Source organism: Nerophis lumbriciformis, linkage group LG10 (genome assembly GCF_033978685.3).
Source record: "Nerophis lumbriciformis linkage group LG10, RoL_Nlum_v2.1, whole genome shotgun sequence".
In the NCBI taxonomy this organism is placed as follows: Eukaryota; Metazoa; Chordata; class Actinopteri; order Syngnathiformes; family Syngnathidae; genus Nerophis; species Nerophis lumbriciformis.
In genome coordinates this window covers 4,095,844-4,112,500 of record NC_084557.2, presented here as the reverse complement: position 1 = coordinate 4,112,500, position 16,657 = coordinate 4,095,844, and the positions used below count along the sequence as shown (strand labels likewise).

At 22.6% G+C, this 16,657-nt stretch overlaps 1 protein-coding gene across 1 annotated transcript in view; it reads left to right on the top strand.

Annotated features, from left to right (window-relative positions):
* The window catches only part of LOC133612797 (interleukin-17 receptor A), a 43,547-nt gene that overhangs the window by 1,039 nt on the left and 25,851 nt on the right, over nucleotides 1–16,657 (top strand). Inside the window, exons 4-5 of the mRNA XM_061970485.2 lie at nucleotides 12,795–12,842; nucleotides 12,923–13,074. Of these exons, the coding sequence (XP_061826469.2) occupies nucleotides 12,795–12,842; nucleotides 12,923–13,074 (200 nt within the window). The remainder of the gene's footprint in view (nucleotides 1–12,794; nucleotides 12,843–12,922; nucleotides 13,075–16,657) is intronic.

Sequence of the window (16,657 nt, the reverse complement as noted above, 5' to 3'; positions counted from 1 at the left end):
CTGTGGTTTATCCGTTATACAGTGCTCAATACCGCGGTAGAGCGGAATATACGTTAGATCAGGAAAAAACACAAGAAGCTATATCATCCCTACAAGCCTTTTTTTTTTGCAGGTTTCCCTCATCAGGGAATTTTATTCTAAAATGTTATTATAAAATCCCCTACATATGCACCATCTCTCACATCTGATGTAACTGTGACTGTCAATACTAAAAAAAAAATGTTAATTGTTAAAATTGTTTAAAAAAATTAAAAACATTTAAATTGTTTTAAAATATTTAAAAAAATAAAAAAAAGTTTAAAAAAAACATGATTTTCAAGGTAAAAAATGATTTTCAAGGTAAAATTTTTTTTTCAAGGTAAATTTTTTTTTTCAAGGTAAAAAATGATTTTCAAGGTACAAAAAAATTTTCAAGGTAACATTTTTTTTTCAAGGTAAACATTTTTTTTCAAGGTAAAAAATGATTTTCAAGGTACAAAAAAATTTTCAAGGTAAAATTTTTTTTTCAAGGTAAAAAATGATTTTCAATTTTTTTTAATTTTTAAAAAATGTTTTTAAATGTTTTTATTTTTTTCATTTTGTTAAATTTGTAAAAATTTTTGTAACTTTTTTAAATTTTTTTTAAATTTTTTAAAACAATTTAAAACAATTTTAAATGTTTTTAATTTTTTTAAACAATTTTAACAATTAAAATTTTTTTTTAGGGTTAGGGTTAGGGTTAGGGTTAGGGTTAGGACTAGGGTTAGGGTTAAGATTAGGGTTAGGGTTAGGAATAGGGATAGGTTTAGGGTAAACATTTTTTTAAAAAGTCAAAAAAAAGTTTAAAAAAAGTTTTAAAAAAGTTTAAAAAAAGTTTAAAAAAAGTTTAAAAACATTTTTAAAAAAGTTTAAAAAAAGTTTAAATTTTTTTTGAAAAGTTACAAAAAAAGTTTTTAAAAAATTAAAAAAAAGTTTAAAAAAAAGTTTAAAAAAAGTTAAAAAAAAGTTTAAAAATAGTTTTAATTTTTTTTTTAAAAAGTAAAAAAAAAAGTAAAAAAAAAAGTAAAAAAAAAGTTTAAAAAAAGTTAAAAAAAAGTTTTAAAAAAGTTTTAAAAAAGTTAAAAAAAAGTTAAAAAAAAGTTAAAAAAAAGTTAAAAAAAAGTTTTAAAAAAAGTTTAAAAAAAAGTTGTATGTAAATGTAAAATTTTTACAAAAATTAAAAATAAATTAAAAAAATTAAAAAAAATGAAAAAAAAATGTTTTAAGTTAAAACATGATTTTCAAGGTTAAAAATGATTTTCAAGCTAAACAAATGATTTTCAAGGTACAAAAAAATTTTCAAGGTAACATTTTTTTTTCAAGGTAAAATTTTTTTTCAAGGTAAAAAAATGATTTTCAAGGTACAAAAAAATTTTCAAGGTAAAATTTTTTTTTCAAGGTAAAAAATGATTTTCAATTTTTTTTAATTTTTAAAAAATGTTTTTAAATGTTTTTATTTTTTTCATTTTGTTAAATTTGTAAAATTTTTTGTAACTTTTTTTTTAATTTTTTTAATTTTTTTTAAAACAATTTAAAACAATTTTAAATGTTTTTAATTTTTTTAAACAATTTTAACAATTAACATTTTTTTTTAGGGTTAGGGTTAGGGTTAGGGTTAGGATTAGGGTTAGGGTTAAGATTAGGGGTAGGGTTAGGAATAGGGATAGGTTTAGGTTTAGGGTAAACATTTTTTTAAAAAGTCAAAAAAAAGTTTTAAAAAAGTTTAAAAAAAGTTTAAAAAAAGTTTAAAAAAAGTTTAAAAAAAGTTTAAAAAAAGTTTAAAAAAAGTTTAAAAAAAGTTTAAAAACATTTTTAAAAAAGTTTAAAAAAAGTTTAAAAATTTTTTGAAAAAAGTTACAAAAAAAGTTTTTAAAAAATTAAAAAAAAGTTTAAAAAAAAGTTTAAAAAAAGTAAAAAAAAAGTTTAAAAATAGTTTTAATTTTTTTTTAAAAAGTAAAAAAAAAGTTAAAAAAAAGTTTAAAAAAAGTTTAAAAAAAGTTAAAAAAAAAGTTAAAAAAAAGTTAAAAAAAAGTTAAAAAAAAGTTAAAAAAAAGTTAAAAAAAAGTTAAAAAAAAGTTAAAAAAAAGTTTTAAAAAAGTTAAAAAAAAGTTGTATGTAAATGTAAAATTTTTACAAAAATTAAAAATAAATTAAAAAAATAAAAAAAAATTTAAAAAAAATGTTTTAAGTTAAAACATGATTTTCAAGGTTAAAAATGATTTTCAAGCTAAACAAATGATTTTCAAGGTAAAAAAAATTTTCAAGGTAAAATTTTTTTTCAAGGTAAAAATTTTTTTTCAAGGTAAAAAATGATTTTCAAGGTACAAAAAAATTTTCAAGGTAAAATTTTTTTTTCAAGGTAAAAAATTATTTTCAAATTTCTTTAATTTTTAAAAAATGTTTTTAAATTTTTTTAATTTTTGAATTTTTTTTAATTTGTAAAATTTTTTAAAACTTTTTTTTAATTTTTTTAAAACAATTTAAAACAATTTAAATTTTTTTTAATTTTTTAAAACAATTTTAACAATTAACATTTTTTTTTTAGTATTGACAGTCACAGTTAGATGTGAGGGTTAGGGTTAGGGTTAGAGTTAGGGTTAGGGTTAGGGTTAAGATTAGGGTTCGGGTTCGGGTTCGGGTTCGGGTTAGAGTTAGGGTAAATTTTTTTTAAAAATGTTAAAAAAAATTTTTTTAAAAGGTAAAAAATGCTTTTCAAGGTACAAAAAAATTTTCAAGGTAACATATTTTTTTCAAGGTAAAAAATTATTTTCAAATTTTTTTAATTTTAAAAAAATGTTTTTAAATTTTTTAAATTTTTAAAAAATGTTTTTAAATTTTTAAAATTTTTAAAAACTTTTTTTTATTTTTTTAAAACAATTTAAAACAATTTTTAATTTTGTAATTTTTTTTAAACAATTTTAACAATTAACATTTTTTTTTTAGTATTGACAGTCACAGTTAGATATGAGGGTTAGGGTTAGAGTTAGAGTTAGAGTTAGAGTTAGAGTTAGAGTTAGGGTTAGGGTTAGGGTTAGGGTTAGGGTTAGGGTTAGGGTTAGGGTTAGGGTTAGGGTTAGGGTTCGGGTTCGGGTTCGGGTTCGGGGAAAATAATTTTTAAAAAGTTAAAAAAAAACTTTAAAAAAAGTTAAAAATATTTAAAAAATTTAAAAATATTTAAAACAAATTAAAAAAAATTAAAAAAATTTAAAAAAAAAATTAAACATTTTAAGAAAAAATTAAATTTTTAAAAAATTAAAAAAAGTTTAAAAAAATTTAAAAATTTAAAAATTTAAAAAAAATGTTTTAAGTTAAAACATGATTTTCAAGGTAAAAAATGATTTTCAAGGTAAAAAAAAATTTTCAAGGTAAAATTTTCTTTTCAAGGTAAAAAATTATTTTCAAGGTACAAAAAAATTTTCAAGGTAAAATTTTTTTTTCAAGGTAAAAAATGATTTTAAATTTTTAGGGTATTTTTAAAAAGTAAAAAAAAAGTAAAAAAAAAGTAAAAAAAAAGTAAAAAAAAAGTTTAAAAAGAGTAAAAAAAAAGTAAAAAAAAAAGTTAAAAAAAGTTAAAAAAAAGTTAAAAAAGAGTTAAAAAAAAGTTAAAAAAAAGTTTAAAAAAAGTTAAAAAAAGTTTTAAAAAAGTTAAAAAAAAGTTTTAAAAAAGTAAAAAAAAAGTAAAAAAAAAGTTAAAAAAGAGTAAAAAAAAAGTAAAAAAAAAAGTTAAAAAAAGTTAAAAAAAAAAGTTAAAAAAGAGTTAAAAAAAAGTTAAAAAAAAGTGAAAAAAAAGTTAAAAAAAAGTTTTAAAAAAGTTAAAAAAAAGTTTTAAAAAAGTTCAAAAAAAGTTTAAAAAAAGTTGTATGTAAATGTAAAATTTTTACAAAAATTAAAAATAAATTAAAAAAATTAAAAAAAATTAAAAAAAATTGTTTTAAGTTAAAACATGATTTTCAAGGTTAAAAATGATTTTCAAGCTAAACAAATGATTTTCAAGGTAAAAAAAATTTTCAAGGTAAAATTTTTTTTTCGAGGTAAAAAAAATTTTTCAAGGTAAAAAATGATTTTCAAGGTACAAAAAAATTTTCAAGGTAAAATTTTTTTTTCAAGGTAAAAAATTATTTTCAAATTTCTTTCATTTTTAAAAAATGTTTTTAAATTTTTTTAATTTTTGAATTTTTTTTAATTTGTAAAATTTTTTAAAACTTTTTTTTATTTTTTTAAAACAATTTAAAACAATTTTATTTTTTTTTAATTTTTTAAAACAATTTTAACAATTAACATTTTTTTTTTTATTATTGACAGTCACAGTTAGATGTGAGGGTTAGGGTTAGAGTTAGAGTTAGGGTTAGGGTTAGGGTTAAGATTAGGGTTAGGGTTAGGGTTCGGGTTAGAGTTAGGGTAAATTTTTTTTTAAAAGTTAAAAAAAAAATTTTTAAAAGGTAAAAAATGATTTTCAAGGTACAAAAAAATTTTCAAGGTAACATTTTTTTTTCAAGGTAAAAAATTATTTTTAAATTTTTTTAATTTTAAAAAAATGTTTTTAAATTTTTAAAATTTTTAAAAACTTTTTTTTTTTTTTTTTAAACAATTTAAAACAATTTTTAATTTTTAAATTTTTTTTAAACAATTTTAACAATTAACATTTTTTTTTTAGTATTGACAGTCACAGTTAGATATTAGGGTTAGGGTTAGGGTTAGGGTTAGGGTTAGGGTTAGGGTTAGGGTTCGGGTTCGGGTTCGGGTTCGGGGAAAATAATTTTTAAAAAGTTAAAAAAAAACTTTAAAAAAAGTTAAAAATATTTAAAAAATTTAAAAATATTTAAAAAAAATTGAAAAAAATTAAAAAAAATTAAACATTTTAAGAAAAAATTAAATTTTTAAAAAATTGGAAAAAGTTTAAAAAAATTAAAAAATTTAAAAAAAAATGTTTTAAGTTAAAACATGATTTTCAAGGTAAAAAATGATTTTCAAGGTAAAAAAAAATTTTCAAGGTAAAATTTTCTTTTCAACGTAAAAAATGATTTTCAAGGTACAAAAAAATTTTCAAGGTAAAATTTTTTTTTCAAGGTAAAAAATGATTTTAAATTTTTTTTAATTTAAAAAAAATGTTTTTAAATTTTTTTATTTTTGAATTTTTTTTAATTTGTAAACATTTTTTAAACTTTTAATTTTTTATTTTTTTAAACAATTTAAAACAATTTTAAATGTTTTTAATTTTTTTAAACAATTTTAACAATTAACATTTTTTTTTAGGGTTAGGGTTAGGGTTAGGGTTAGGATTAGGGTTAGGGTTAAGATTAGGGTTAGGGTTAGGAATAGGGAGAGGTTTAGGTTTAGGGTAAACATTTTTTTAAAAAGTCAAAAAAAAGTTTAAAAAAAGTTTAAAAAAAGTTTAAAAAAAGTTTAAAAAAAGTTTAAAAAAAGTTTAAAAAAAGTTTAAAAACATTTTTAAAAAAGTTTAAAAAAAGTTTAAAAAAAATTTGAAAAAAGTTACAAAAAAAGTTTTTAAAAAATTTAAAAAAAGTTTTAAAAAAGTTAAAAAAAAGTTAACAAAAAGTTTAAAAATAGTTTTAATTTTTTTTTAAAAAAGTAAAAAAAAATTAAAAAAAAATAAAAAAAAAAAAGTTAAAAAAGAGTAAAAAAAAAGTAAAAAAAAAAGTTAAAAAAAGTTTTAAAAAAAGTTAAAAAAGAGTTAAAAAAAAGTTAAAAAAAAGTTAAAAAAAAGTTAAAAAAAGTTTTAAAAAAGTTAAAAAAAAGTTTTAAAAAAGTTAAAAAAAAGTTTAAAAAAAGTTGTATGTAAATGTAAAATTTTTACAAAAATTAAAAATAAATTAAAAAAATTAAAAAAAAATGTTTTAAGTTAAAACATGATTTTCAAGGTTAAAAATGATTTTCAAGCTAAACAAATGATTTTCAAGGTAAAAAAAATTTTCAAGGTAAAATTTTTTTTTCGAGGTAAAAAAAATTTTTCAAGGTAAAATATGATTTTCAAGGTACAAAAAAATTTTCAAGGTAAAATTTTTTTTTCAAGGTAAAAAATTATTTTCAAATTTCTTTCATTTTTAAAAAATGTTTTTAAATTTTTTAAATTTTTGAATTTTTTTTAATTTGTAAAAATTTTTAAAACTTTTTTTTATTTTTTTAAAACAATTTAAAACAATTTTATTTTTTTTTAATTTTTTAAAACAATTTTAACAATTAACATTTTTTTTTTTATTATTGACAGTCACAGTTAGATGTGAGGGTTAGGGTTAGAGTTAGAGTTAGGGTTAGGGTTAGGGTTAAGATTAGGGTTAGGGTTAGGGTTCGGGTTAGAGTTAGGGTAAATTTTTTTTTAAAAGTTAAAAAAAAAATTTTTAAAAGGTAAAAAATGATTTTCAAGGTACAAAAAAATTTTCAAGGTAACATTTTTTTTTCAAGGTAAAAAATTATTTTTAAATTTTTTTAATTTAAAAAAAATGTTTTTAAATTTTTAAAATTTTTAAAAACTTTTTTTTTTTTTTTTTAAACAATTTAAAACAATTTTTAATTTTTAAATTTTTTTTAAACAATTTTAACAATTAACATTTTTTTTTTAGTATTGACAGTCACAGTTAGATATGAGGGTTAGGGTTAGAGTTAGAGTTAGAGTTAGAGTTAGGGTTAGGGTTAGGGTTAGGGTTAGGGTTAGGGTTAGGGTTAGGGTTAGGGTTAGGGTTAGGGTTAGGGTTAGGGTTAGGGTTAGGGTTCGGGTTCGGGTTCGGGTTAGGGTAAAATAATTTTTAAAAAGTTAAAAAAAAACTTTAAAAAAAGTTAAAAATATTTAAAAATTTTAAAATATTTAAAACAAATTAAAAAATTTTTTAAAAAAATTAAACATTTTAAGAAAAAATTAAATTTTTAAAAAATTAAAAAAAGTTTAAAAAAATTAAAAAATTAAAAAAAAATGTTTTAAGTTAAAACATGATTTTCAAGGTAAAAAATGATTTTCAAGGTAAAAAAAAATTTTCAAGGTAAAATTTTCTTTTCAAGGTAAAAAATCATTTTCAAGGTACAAAAAAATTTTCAAGGTAAAATTTTTTTTTCAAGGTAAAAAATGATTTTAAATTTTTTTTTAATTTAAAAAAATGTTTTTAAATTTTTTTATTTTTGAATTTTTTTAATTTGTAAACATTTTTTAAACTTTAAATTTTTTATTTTTTTAAACAATTTAAAACAATTTTAAATGTTTTTAATTTTTTTAAACAATTTTAACAATTAACATTTTTTTTAGGGTTAGGGTTAGGGTTAAGATTAGGGTTAGGGTTAGGGTAATTTTTTTTTTAAAAAAGTAAAAAAAAGTTTTAAAAAAGTTAAAAATATTTAAAAAATTTTAAAAAAAATTAAAAATTTTTTTAAAAAAATTTAAAAAAAATTTAAATGTTTTTAAAAAAAAATTTAAAAATTTTTTTTTTAAAAATATTTAAAAAATATTAAAAAAATATTTAAAAAATATTTAAAAAATATTTAAAAAATATTTAAAAAATATTTAAAAAATATTTAAAAAATATTTAAAAAATATTTAAAAAACATTTAAAAAATATTTAATTTTTATTTTTTTTTAATTAAATTTTTTTTTTTAATTTAAAAAAAAAATTTTTTTTTTAAATTTTTACAAAAATTCAAAAAAAAAAAAAAAAACTTTAAAAAGAAAAATAAATAAATAAATAAATAAAATGTTTTAAGTTAAAACATGATTTTCAAGGTAAAAAATGATTTTTCAAGGTAAAAAATGATTTTCAAGGTAAAAGAAAATTTTCAGGTAAAATTTATTTTTCAAGGTAAAAATTTTTTTTCAAGGTAAAATTTTATTTTCAAGGTAAAAAATGATTTTCAAGGTACAAAATTTTTTTCAAGGTAACATTTTTTTTTCAAGGTAACATTTTTTTTTCAAGGTAAAAAATTATTTTCAAATTTTTTTAATTTTAAAAAAATGTTTTTAAATTTTTTAAATTTTTAAAAAATGTTTTTAAATTTTTAAAATTTTTAAAAACTTTTTTTTATTTTTTTAAAACAATTTAAAACAATTTTTAATTTTGTAATTTTTTTTAAACAATTTTAACAATTAACATTTTTTTTTTAGTATTGACAGTCACAGTTAGATATGAGGGTTAGGGTTAGAGTTAGAGTTAGAGTTAGGGTTAGGGTTCGGGTTCGGGTTCGGGTTCGGGGAAAATAATTTTTAAAAAGTTAAAAAAAAACTTTAAAAAAAGTTAAAAATATTTAAAAAATTTAAAAATATTTAAAAAAAATTGAAAAAAATTAAAAAAAATTAAACATTTTAAGAAAAAATTAAATTTTTAAAAAATTGGAAAAAGTTTAAAAAAATTAAAAAATTAAAAAAAAAATGTTTTAAGTTAAAACATGATTTTCAAGGTAAAAAATGATTTTCAAGGTAAAAAAAAATTTTCAAGGTAAAATTTTCTTTTCAACGTAAAAAATGATTTTCAAGGTACAAAAAAATTTTCAAGGTAAAATTTTTTTTTCAAGGTAAAAAATGATTTTAAATTTTTTTTAATTTAAAAAAAATGTTTTTAAATTTTTTTATTTTTGAATTTTTTTTAATTTGTAAACATTTTTTAAACTTTTAATTTTTTATTTTTTTAAACAATTTAAAACAATTTTAAATGTTTTTAATTTTTTTAAACAATTTTAACAATTAACATTTTTTTTTAGGGTTAGGGTTAGGGTTAGGGTTAGGATTAGGGTTAGGGTTAAGATTAGGGTTAGGGTTAGGAATAGGGAGAGGTTTAGGTTTAGGGTAAACATTTTTTTAAAAAGTCAAAAAAAAGTTTAAAAAAAGTTTAAAAAAAGTTTAAAAAAAGTTTAAAAAAAGTTTAAAAAAAGTTTAAAAAAAGTTTAAAAAAAGTTTAAAAAAAGTTTAAAAAAAGTTTAAAAACATTTTTAAAAAAGTTTAAAAAAAGTTTAAAAAAAATTTGAAAAAAGTTACAAAAAAAGTTTTTAAAAAATTTAAAAAAAGTTTAAAAAAAGTTAAAAAAAAGTTAACAAAAAGTTTAAAAATAGTTTTAATTTTTTTTTAAAAAAGTAAAAAAAAATTAAAAAAAAATTTAAAAAAAAAAGTTAAAAAAGAGTAAAAAAAAAGTAAAAAAAAAAGTTAAAAAAAGTTTTAAAAAAAGTTAAAAAAGAGTTAAAAAAAAGTTTAAAAAAAGTTAAAAAAAAGTTAAAAAAAGTTTTAAAAAAGTTAAAAAAAAGTTTTAAAAAAGTTAAAAAAAAGTTTAAAAAAAGTTGTATGTAAATGTAAAATTTTTACAAAAATTAAAAATAAATTAAAAAAATTAAAAAAAAATGTTTTAAGTTAAAACATGATTTTCAAGGTTAAAAATGATTTTCAAGCTAAACAAATGATTTTCAAGGTAAAAAAAATTTTCAAGGTAAAATTTTTTTTTCGAGGTAAAAAAAATTTTTCAAGGTAAAATATGATTTTCAAGGTACAAAAAAATTTTCAAGGTAAAATTTTTTTTTCAAGGTAAAAAATTATTTTCAAATTTCTTTCATTTTTAAAAAATGTTTTTAAATTTTTTTAATTTTTGAATTTTTTTTAATTTGTAAAATTTTTTAAAACTTTTTTTTATTTTTTTAAAACAATTTAAAACAATTTTATTTTTTTTTAATTTTTTAAAACAATTTTAACAATTAACATTTTTTTTTTTATTATTGACAGTCACAGTTAGATGTGAGGGTTAGGGTTAGAGTTAGAGTTAGGGTTAGGGTTAAGATTAGGGTTAGGGTTAGGGTTCGGGTTAGAGTTAGGGTAAATTTTTTTTTAAAAGTTAAAAAAAAATTTTTTAAAAGGTAAAAAATGATTTTCAAGGTACAAAAAAATTTTCAAGGTAACATTTTTTTTTCAAGGTAAAAAATTATTTTCAAATTTTTTTAATTTTAAAAAAATGTTTTTAAATTTTTAAAATTTTTAAAAACTTTTTTTTATTTTTTTAAAACAATTTAAAACAATTTTTAATTTTTAAATTTTTTTTAAACAATTTTAACAATTAACATTTTTTTTTTAGTATTGACAGTCACAGTTAGATATGAGGGTTAGGGTTAGAGTTAGAGTTAGAGTTAGAGTTAGAGTTAGGGTTAGGGTTAGGGTTAGGGTTAGGGTTAGGGTTAGGGTTAGGGTTAGGGTTCGGGTTCGGGTTCGGGTTCGGGTTCGGGTTCGGGTTAGGGTAAAATAATTTTTAAAAAGTTAAAAAAAAACTTTAAAAAAAGTTAAAAATATTTAAAAATTTTAAAATATTTAAAAAAAATAAAAAAAAAATAAAAAAAAATTAAACATTTTAAGAAAAAATTAAATTTTTAAAAAATTAAAAAAAGTTTTAAAAAATTAAAAAATTTAAAAAAAATGTTTTAAGTTAAAACATGATTTTCAAGGTAAAAAATGATTTTCAAGGTAAAAAAAAATTTTCAAGGTAAAATTTTCTTTTCAAGGTAAAAAATGATTTTCAAGGTACAAAAAAATTTTCAAGGTAAAATTTTTTTTTCAAGGTAAAAAATGATTTTAAATTTTTTTTTAATTTAAAAAAATGTTTTTAAATTTTTTTATTTTTGAATTTTTTTAATTTGTAAACATTTTTTAAACTTTAAATTTTTTATTTTTTTAAACAATTTAAAACAATTTTAAATGTTTTTAATTTTTTTAAACAATTTTAACAATTAACATTTTTATTTAGGGTTAGGGTTAGGGTTAAGATTAGGGTTAGGGTTAGGGTAATTTTTTTTTTAAAAAAGTAAAAAAAAGTTTTAAAAAAGTTAAAAATATTTAAAAAATTAAAAAAAAATTAAAAAAAAATTTAATTTTTTTTTTAAAAAATTTAATTTTTTTTTAAATGTTTTTAAAAAAAAATTTAAAAAATGTTTTTTTAAAAAAATTTAAAAAATGTTTTTTTTAAAAATATTTAAAAAATATTTAAAAAATATTTAAAAAATATTTAAAAAATATTTAAAAAATATTTAATTTTTTTTTTTTTTTAATTAAATTTTTTTTTTAAATTTAAAAAAAATTTTTTTTTTTTAATTTTTACAAAAATTAAAAAAAAAAAAAAAAAACTTTAAAAAGAAAAATAAATAAATAAATAAATAAAATGTTTTAAGTTAAAACATGATTTTCAAGGTAAAAAATGATTTTTCAAGGTAAAAAATGATTTTCAAGGTAAAAAAAAATTTTCAGGTAAAATTTATTTTTCAAGGTAAAATTTTTTTTTCAAGGTAAAATTTTTTTTTCAAGGTAAAAAATGATTTTCAAGGTACAAAAATTTTTTCAAGGTAACATTTTTTTTTCAAGGTAACATTTTTTTTCAAGGTAAATTTTTTTTTTCCAAGTTAAAAAATGATTTTCAAGGTACAAAAAAATTTTCAAGGTAAAAATTTTTTTTCAAGGTAAAAAATGATTTTAAAATTTTTTTAATTTAAAAAATTTTTTTTTAAATGTTTTTATTTTTTTAAAAAATTTTTAATTTGTAAAATTTTTTGAAACTTTTTTTTCATTTTTTAAAACAATTTAAAACAATTTTAAATGTTTTTAATTTTTTTAAACAATTTTAACAATTAACATTTTTTTTTAGGGTTAGGGTTAGGGTTAGGGTTAGGATTAGGGTTAAGATTAGGGTTAGGGTTAGGGTTAGGATTAGGGTTAGGGTTAAGATTAGGGTTAGGGTTAGGGTTAGGGTTAGGTTTAGGTTGAGGGTAAATTTTTTTTAAAAAAGTTAAAAAAAATATTTAAAAAATTTAAAATTTTTACAAACATTTAAAAAATAAATAAATAAATAAAAAATAAAAAAATTAATAAATAAATAAATTAAAACAAATAAAAACAAAAAAATAAAAAAAAAAAAAAAATAAAAAAAATAAAAAAAATAAAAAAAAATAAAAAAAAAAAAAAAAAAAAAAAAAATAAAAAAATAAAAAAAAAAAAAAAAAATAAATAAAATAAAATAAAAAAAAATTAAATAAAATAAAAAAAAATTAAAAAAAATATAAAAAAATAAAAGAAAAATAAAAAAAATTAAAAAAAATTAAAAAATTAAAAAAAAATGTTTTAAGTCAAAACATGATTTTCAAGGTTAAAAATGATTTTCAAGGTAAAAAAAATTTTTCAAGGTAAAATTTTTTTTTCAAGGTACAAATAAATTTTCAAGGTAAAATTTTTTTTTCAAGGTTAAAATTGATTTTCAAGGTAAACAAATTATTTTCAAAGGTAAATTTTTTTTTTACCTTAACCCTAACCCTAACCCTAACCCTAAAAAAAAATGTTAATTGTTAAAATTGTTTAAAAAAATTAAAAACATTTAAAATTGTTTTAAATTGTTTTAAAAAAAATAAAAAATAAAGTTTAAATTTTTTTTTACAAATTAAAAAAAAAAATTAAAAAAAAAAAAAAAAAAATTTAAAAATTAAAAACATTTTTTTAAATTAAAAAACATTTGAAAATCATTTTTTACCTTGAAAAAAAAATGTTACCTTGAAAATTTTTTTGTACCTTGAAAATCATTTTTTACCTTGAAAAATTTTTAAAAAAAGAAGCTGTTTTGTATTTTCAGATTGTGCTTTTGGCCAAAAAAAAACAGCTGTAGGCCACAGCTATTTCCCTGTGGTTGACACACAACCAAATACATCCTGCCATGTTTACATTGCTGAGAATAACAAACACTTTGACAATGCCTGGTGTGATACATTGCGGTCGTCTACATCTACGCCCAACTAATTGACTCTAATCTTGTGATATTTGCTGCCATGGCCAGGATGTGACGACAAGAGAATCCAAAAGGCCCAGATGTGTTTGGAAAATGGTACTTGTATCCCCATTTTGAATTGGTTTCACATCCTGAAAGAAGAGCTCGATATTGTCGTATTTTCTTGATTCCTTCAGGTAGCATGTGGCACCCTGCGGTCACCGCTGCTGTGTTGGTGGGGGAACATATGCCGGCCATTGTGGTGGGATTTGAAGCCGACAAGTATTGTGACCTCTACCAAGTCTCTATTGAGAATGAGAGCGTCTATTTAACCAAGAATGTTTCCAAGGTAAAAAACTGTTAATGTACAAAAGCCAAAAGCAGTGAAGTTGTCACGGTAAATAAAAAGAGAATACGATGATTTGCAAATCCTTTTCAACTTATATTCAATTGAATAGACTGCAAAGACAAGATATCTACCGTTCGAACCAGTAAACTTTGTTATTTTTTTGCAAATATTAGCTCATTTGGAATTTGAAGGCTGCAACATGTTTCAAAAAAGCTGGCACACGTGGCAAAAAAGACATGAGAAAGTTGAGGAATGCTCATCAAAGACTTATTTGGAACGTCCCACAAGTGAACAGGCTAATTGGGAACAGGTGGGTGCCATGACAAAAGCAGCTTCCATGAAATGCTCAGTCATTCACAAACAAGGACGGGGGCGAGGGTCACCACTTTGTCAACAAATGCCTGAGCAAATTGTTTAAGAACAACATTTCAGCTATTGCAAGGAATTTAAGGATTTCACCATCTATGCTCCGTAATATAATCAAAAGGTTCAGAGAATCTGGAGAAATCACTGCACGTAAGCCATGATATTACAGACCTTGGATCTCTCAGGCGGTACTGCATCAAAAAGAGACATCAGTGATTCCCAGAGCCCAAAAAAAGTCTGCGGGCTATAGAGCGTTTTCTATTGGGGCTCCAGTACTATGGAATGCCCTCCCGGTAACAATTAGAGATGCTACCTCAGTAGAAGCATTTAAGTCCCATCTTAAAACTCATTTGTATACTCTAGCCTTTAAATAGCCCCCCTGTTAGACCAGTTGATCTGCCGTTTCTTTTCTTTTCTCCTCTGCTCCCCTTTTCCTTGAGGGGGGGGGGGGGGGCACAGGTCCGGTGGCCATGGATGAAGTGCTGGCTGTCCAGAGTTGGGACCCGGGGTGGACCGCTCGCCTGTGCATCGGCTGGGAACATCTCTACGCTGCTGACCCGTCTCCGCTCGGGATGGTGTCCTGCTGGCCCCACTATGGACTGGACTCTTACTATTATGTTGGATCCACTATGGACTGGACTCTCACAATATTATGTCAGACCCACTCGACATCCATTGCTTTCGGTCTCCCCTAGAGGGGGGGGGGGTTACCCACATATGCGGTCCTCTCCAAGGTTTCTCATAGTCATTCACATCGACGTCCCACTGGGGTGAGTTTTTCCTTGCCCGTATGTGGGCTTTGTACCGAGGATGTCGTTGTGGCTTGTGCAGCCCTTTGAGACACTTGTGATTTAGGGCTATATAAATAAAGATTGATTGATGGATTGATTGAGTCTGTAAAGGATATCACCACATGGGCTCAGGAACTCTTCAGAAAACCGCTGTCAGTAACTACAGTTGGTCGCTACATCTGTAAGTGCAAGTTAAAACTCTACTATGCAAAGCCAAAGCCATTTATCAACAACACCCAGAAACGCTTCGCTGGGCCCGAGCTCAACTAAGATGGACTGATGCAAAGTGGAAAAGTGTTCTGTGGTCTGACGAGTCCACATTTCAAATTTTTTTTGGAAACTGTGGACGTCGTGTCCTCCGGACCAAAGAGGAAAAGAACCATCCGGATTGTTCTAGGCGCAAAGTGTAAAAGCCAGCATCTGTGATGGTATGGGGGTGTATTAGTGCCCAAGACATGGGTAACTTACACATCTGTGAAGGCACCATTAATGCTGAAAGGTACATACAGGTTTTGGAGCAACATATGTTGCCATCCAAGCATCGTTATCATGGACGCTAATGTTGTGTCGTTCGCGAACGATTCGTTCGAAGGAACGAATCTTTTGAGTGAATGTACTGAACCGAATCACTTCATGAACTGATTCGTTCCTTTCTCAGTTCAGTTGAGCTCCGCCGCGACCATGGAACTGGCGCATTTTGTGACTCACTGAACCCTCGACGTCGGCGAACGTCGCAGCCAGCTACTCATCATGGGGGCGGGGGGGAGGGACTGAGCGAACGATTCGTTCACCGCGGATTAACGACATGAATCAGTCAGTGAACGACAACGCTCTCGCTCTCTGCTCTGCTTGCCCCAATGCCGCGAGTGATTCTCCTCCCGTCGCGGGGATATGTTTCATGCCATTGGCATCCGTTCTCCATTCATTCTCCAAGCTAACGGCTAATGTTGACTCAAGCCGCATGAAAACAAACACACACATTATCTCAACACATCAAGTTTTGAGAGTAGAGGAGACAGAAAGAAAGTCAGTGCAGGGCAAGGCTGAGCAGCAGCGACGCGAGGGGGAGGGGCGGGGGGTAAAGTGTAGGGCAGGCTGTTTGAGAAGATTTAAAATAAAAATAATAACTAATGTATGTACATATACATAGGCTATTATTAGGGCCCACAATGGCCCATTGCAAAAGGACTCCCACAGGGAGTCCTTATGCAATGGGACATAAGGACCTATTGAATTTCTAAGGTTTTATTAGGGCCCGCACGGCCCATTGCAAAAGGACTCCCACCGGGAGTCCTTATGCAATGGGACATAAGGACCTATTGTTATTCTAAGGTTTTATTATTATTATTAGGGCCCGCAGTGGCCCATTGCAAAAGGACTCCCACAGGGAGTCCTTATGCAATGGGACATAAGGACCTATTGTTATTCGTCCGTTTTATTATTATTATTATTATTATTATTCCGCCGCCTCTTCGAACACTAATTTGACCCACTTAACATGCTTCAAAACTCACCATATTTGACACACTTATCAGGACCTGCGAAAATTGTCTTTTGATAAAAAAACCGAACCCCAAAAATCAAAATTGCGCTCTAGCGCCCCCTAGGAAAAAAAAAAAACAGACTGCCTGTAACTCCCACTAGGAAGGTCGGAGAGACATGAAACAAAAACCTCTATGTAGGTCTGACTTAGACCTAGTTCTCATAATTGTATGTCTTCGGGCTAAAATCACCAGGAACTTGGCAATTCCCCCTTCAAGACAAAAAAGTACTAAAAACAGTCACTTTTGCCTCTTTGCGCTGTAATTTCACCCCCTTAACATGCTTCAAAACTCACCGAACTGAACACACACATCAGGACTGGCTAAAACTGTGATCTAATGAAAAAACCTAACCCCAAATCCAAAAATTGTGCTCTACAGCAATTTTTTAATAAAACTGACAAAAAACTGCTCCTCGGAAGACAACAACTACAAAACTGACTGTAACTCCCACTGGGAAGGTCGGACAGACATGAAACAAAAACCTCTATGTAGGTCTCACTTAGACCTACATTTCATAAATTGACAACCCCCAGCAAAAATCAACAGGATGTTTGCTATTCCCCCTTCAAAACAATTTTTTTGGAAAAACCGGTCACCTTCCTTCAAAAACTATCTCCTCTGAGCGCGTTTGTCCTTTCGCCTTCAAAATAACACAGGAGAGAGATTAAACCCTTGTGCATAGAATAACAGAACCGTTTTGTGATACCTGCTCCGGTTTTGATTTTATGACCCTTCAAAGACCCGCTGCACTGATGCTCCTGCGGTGCTGTTTTTCTAAGATGGCTGCTCAAAAGCAGGAAGCACCAACGTGCCCACACAATGCAGACAAGGTAGGTACACTAGACAAAAGTCTTGGGACACTTCAGACTACAAGTACACAAA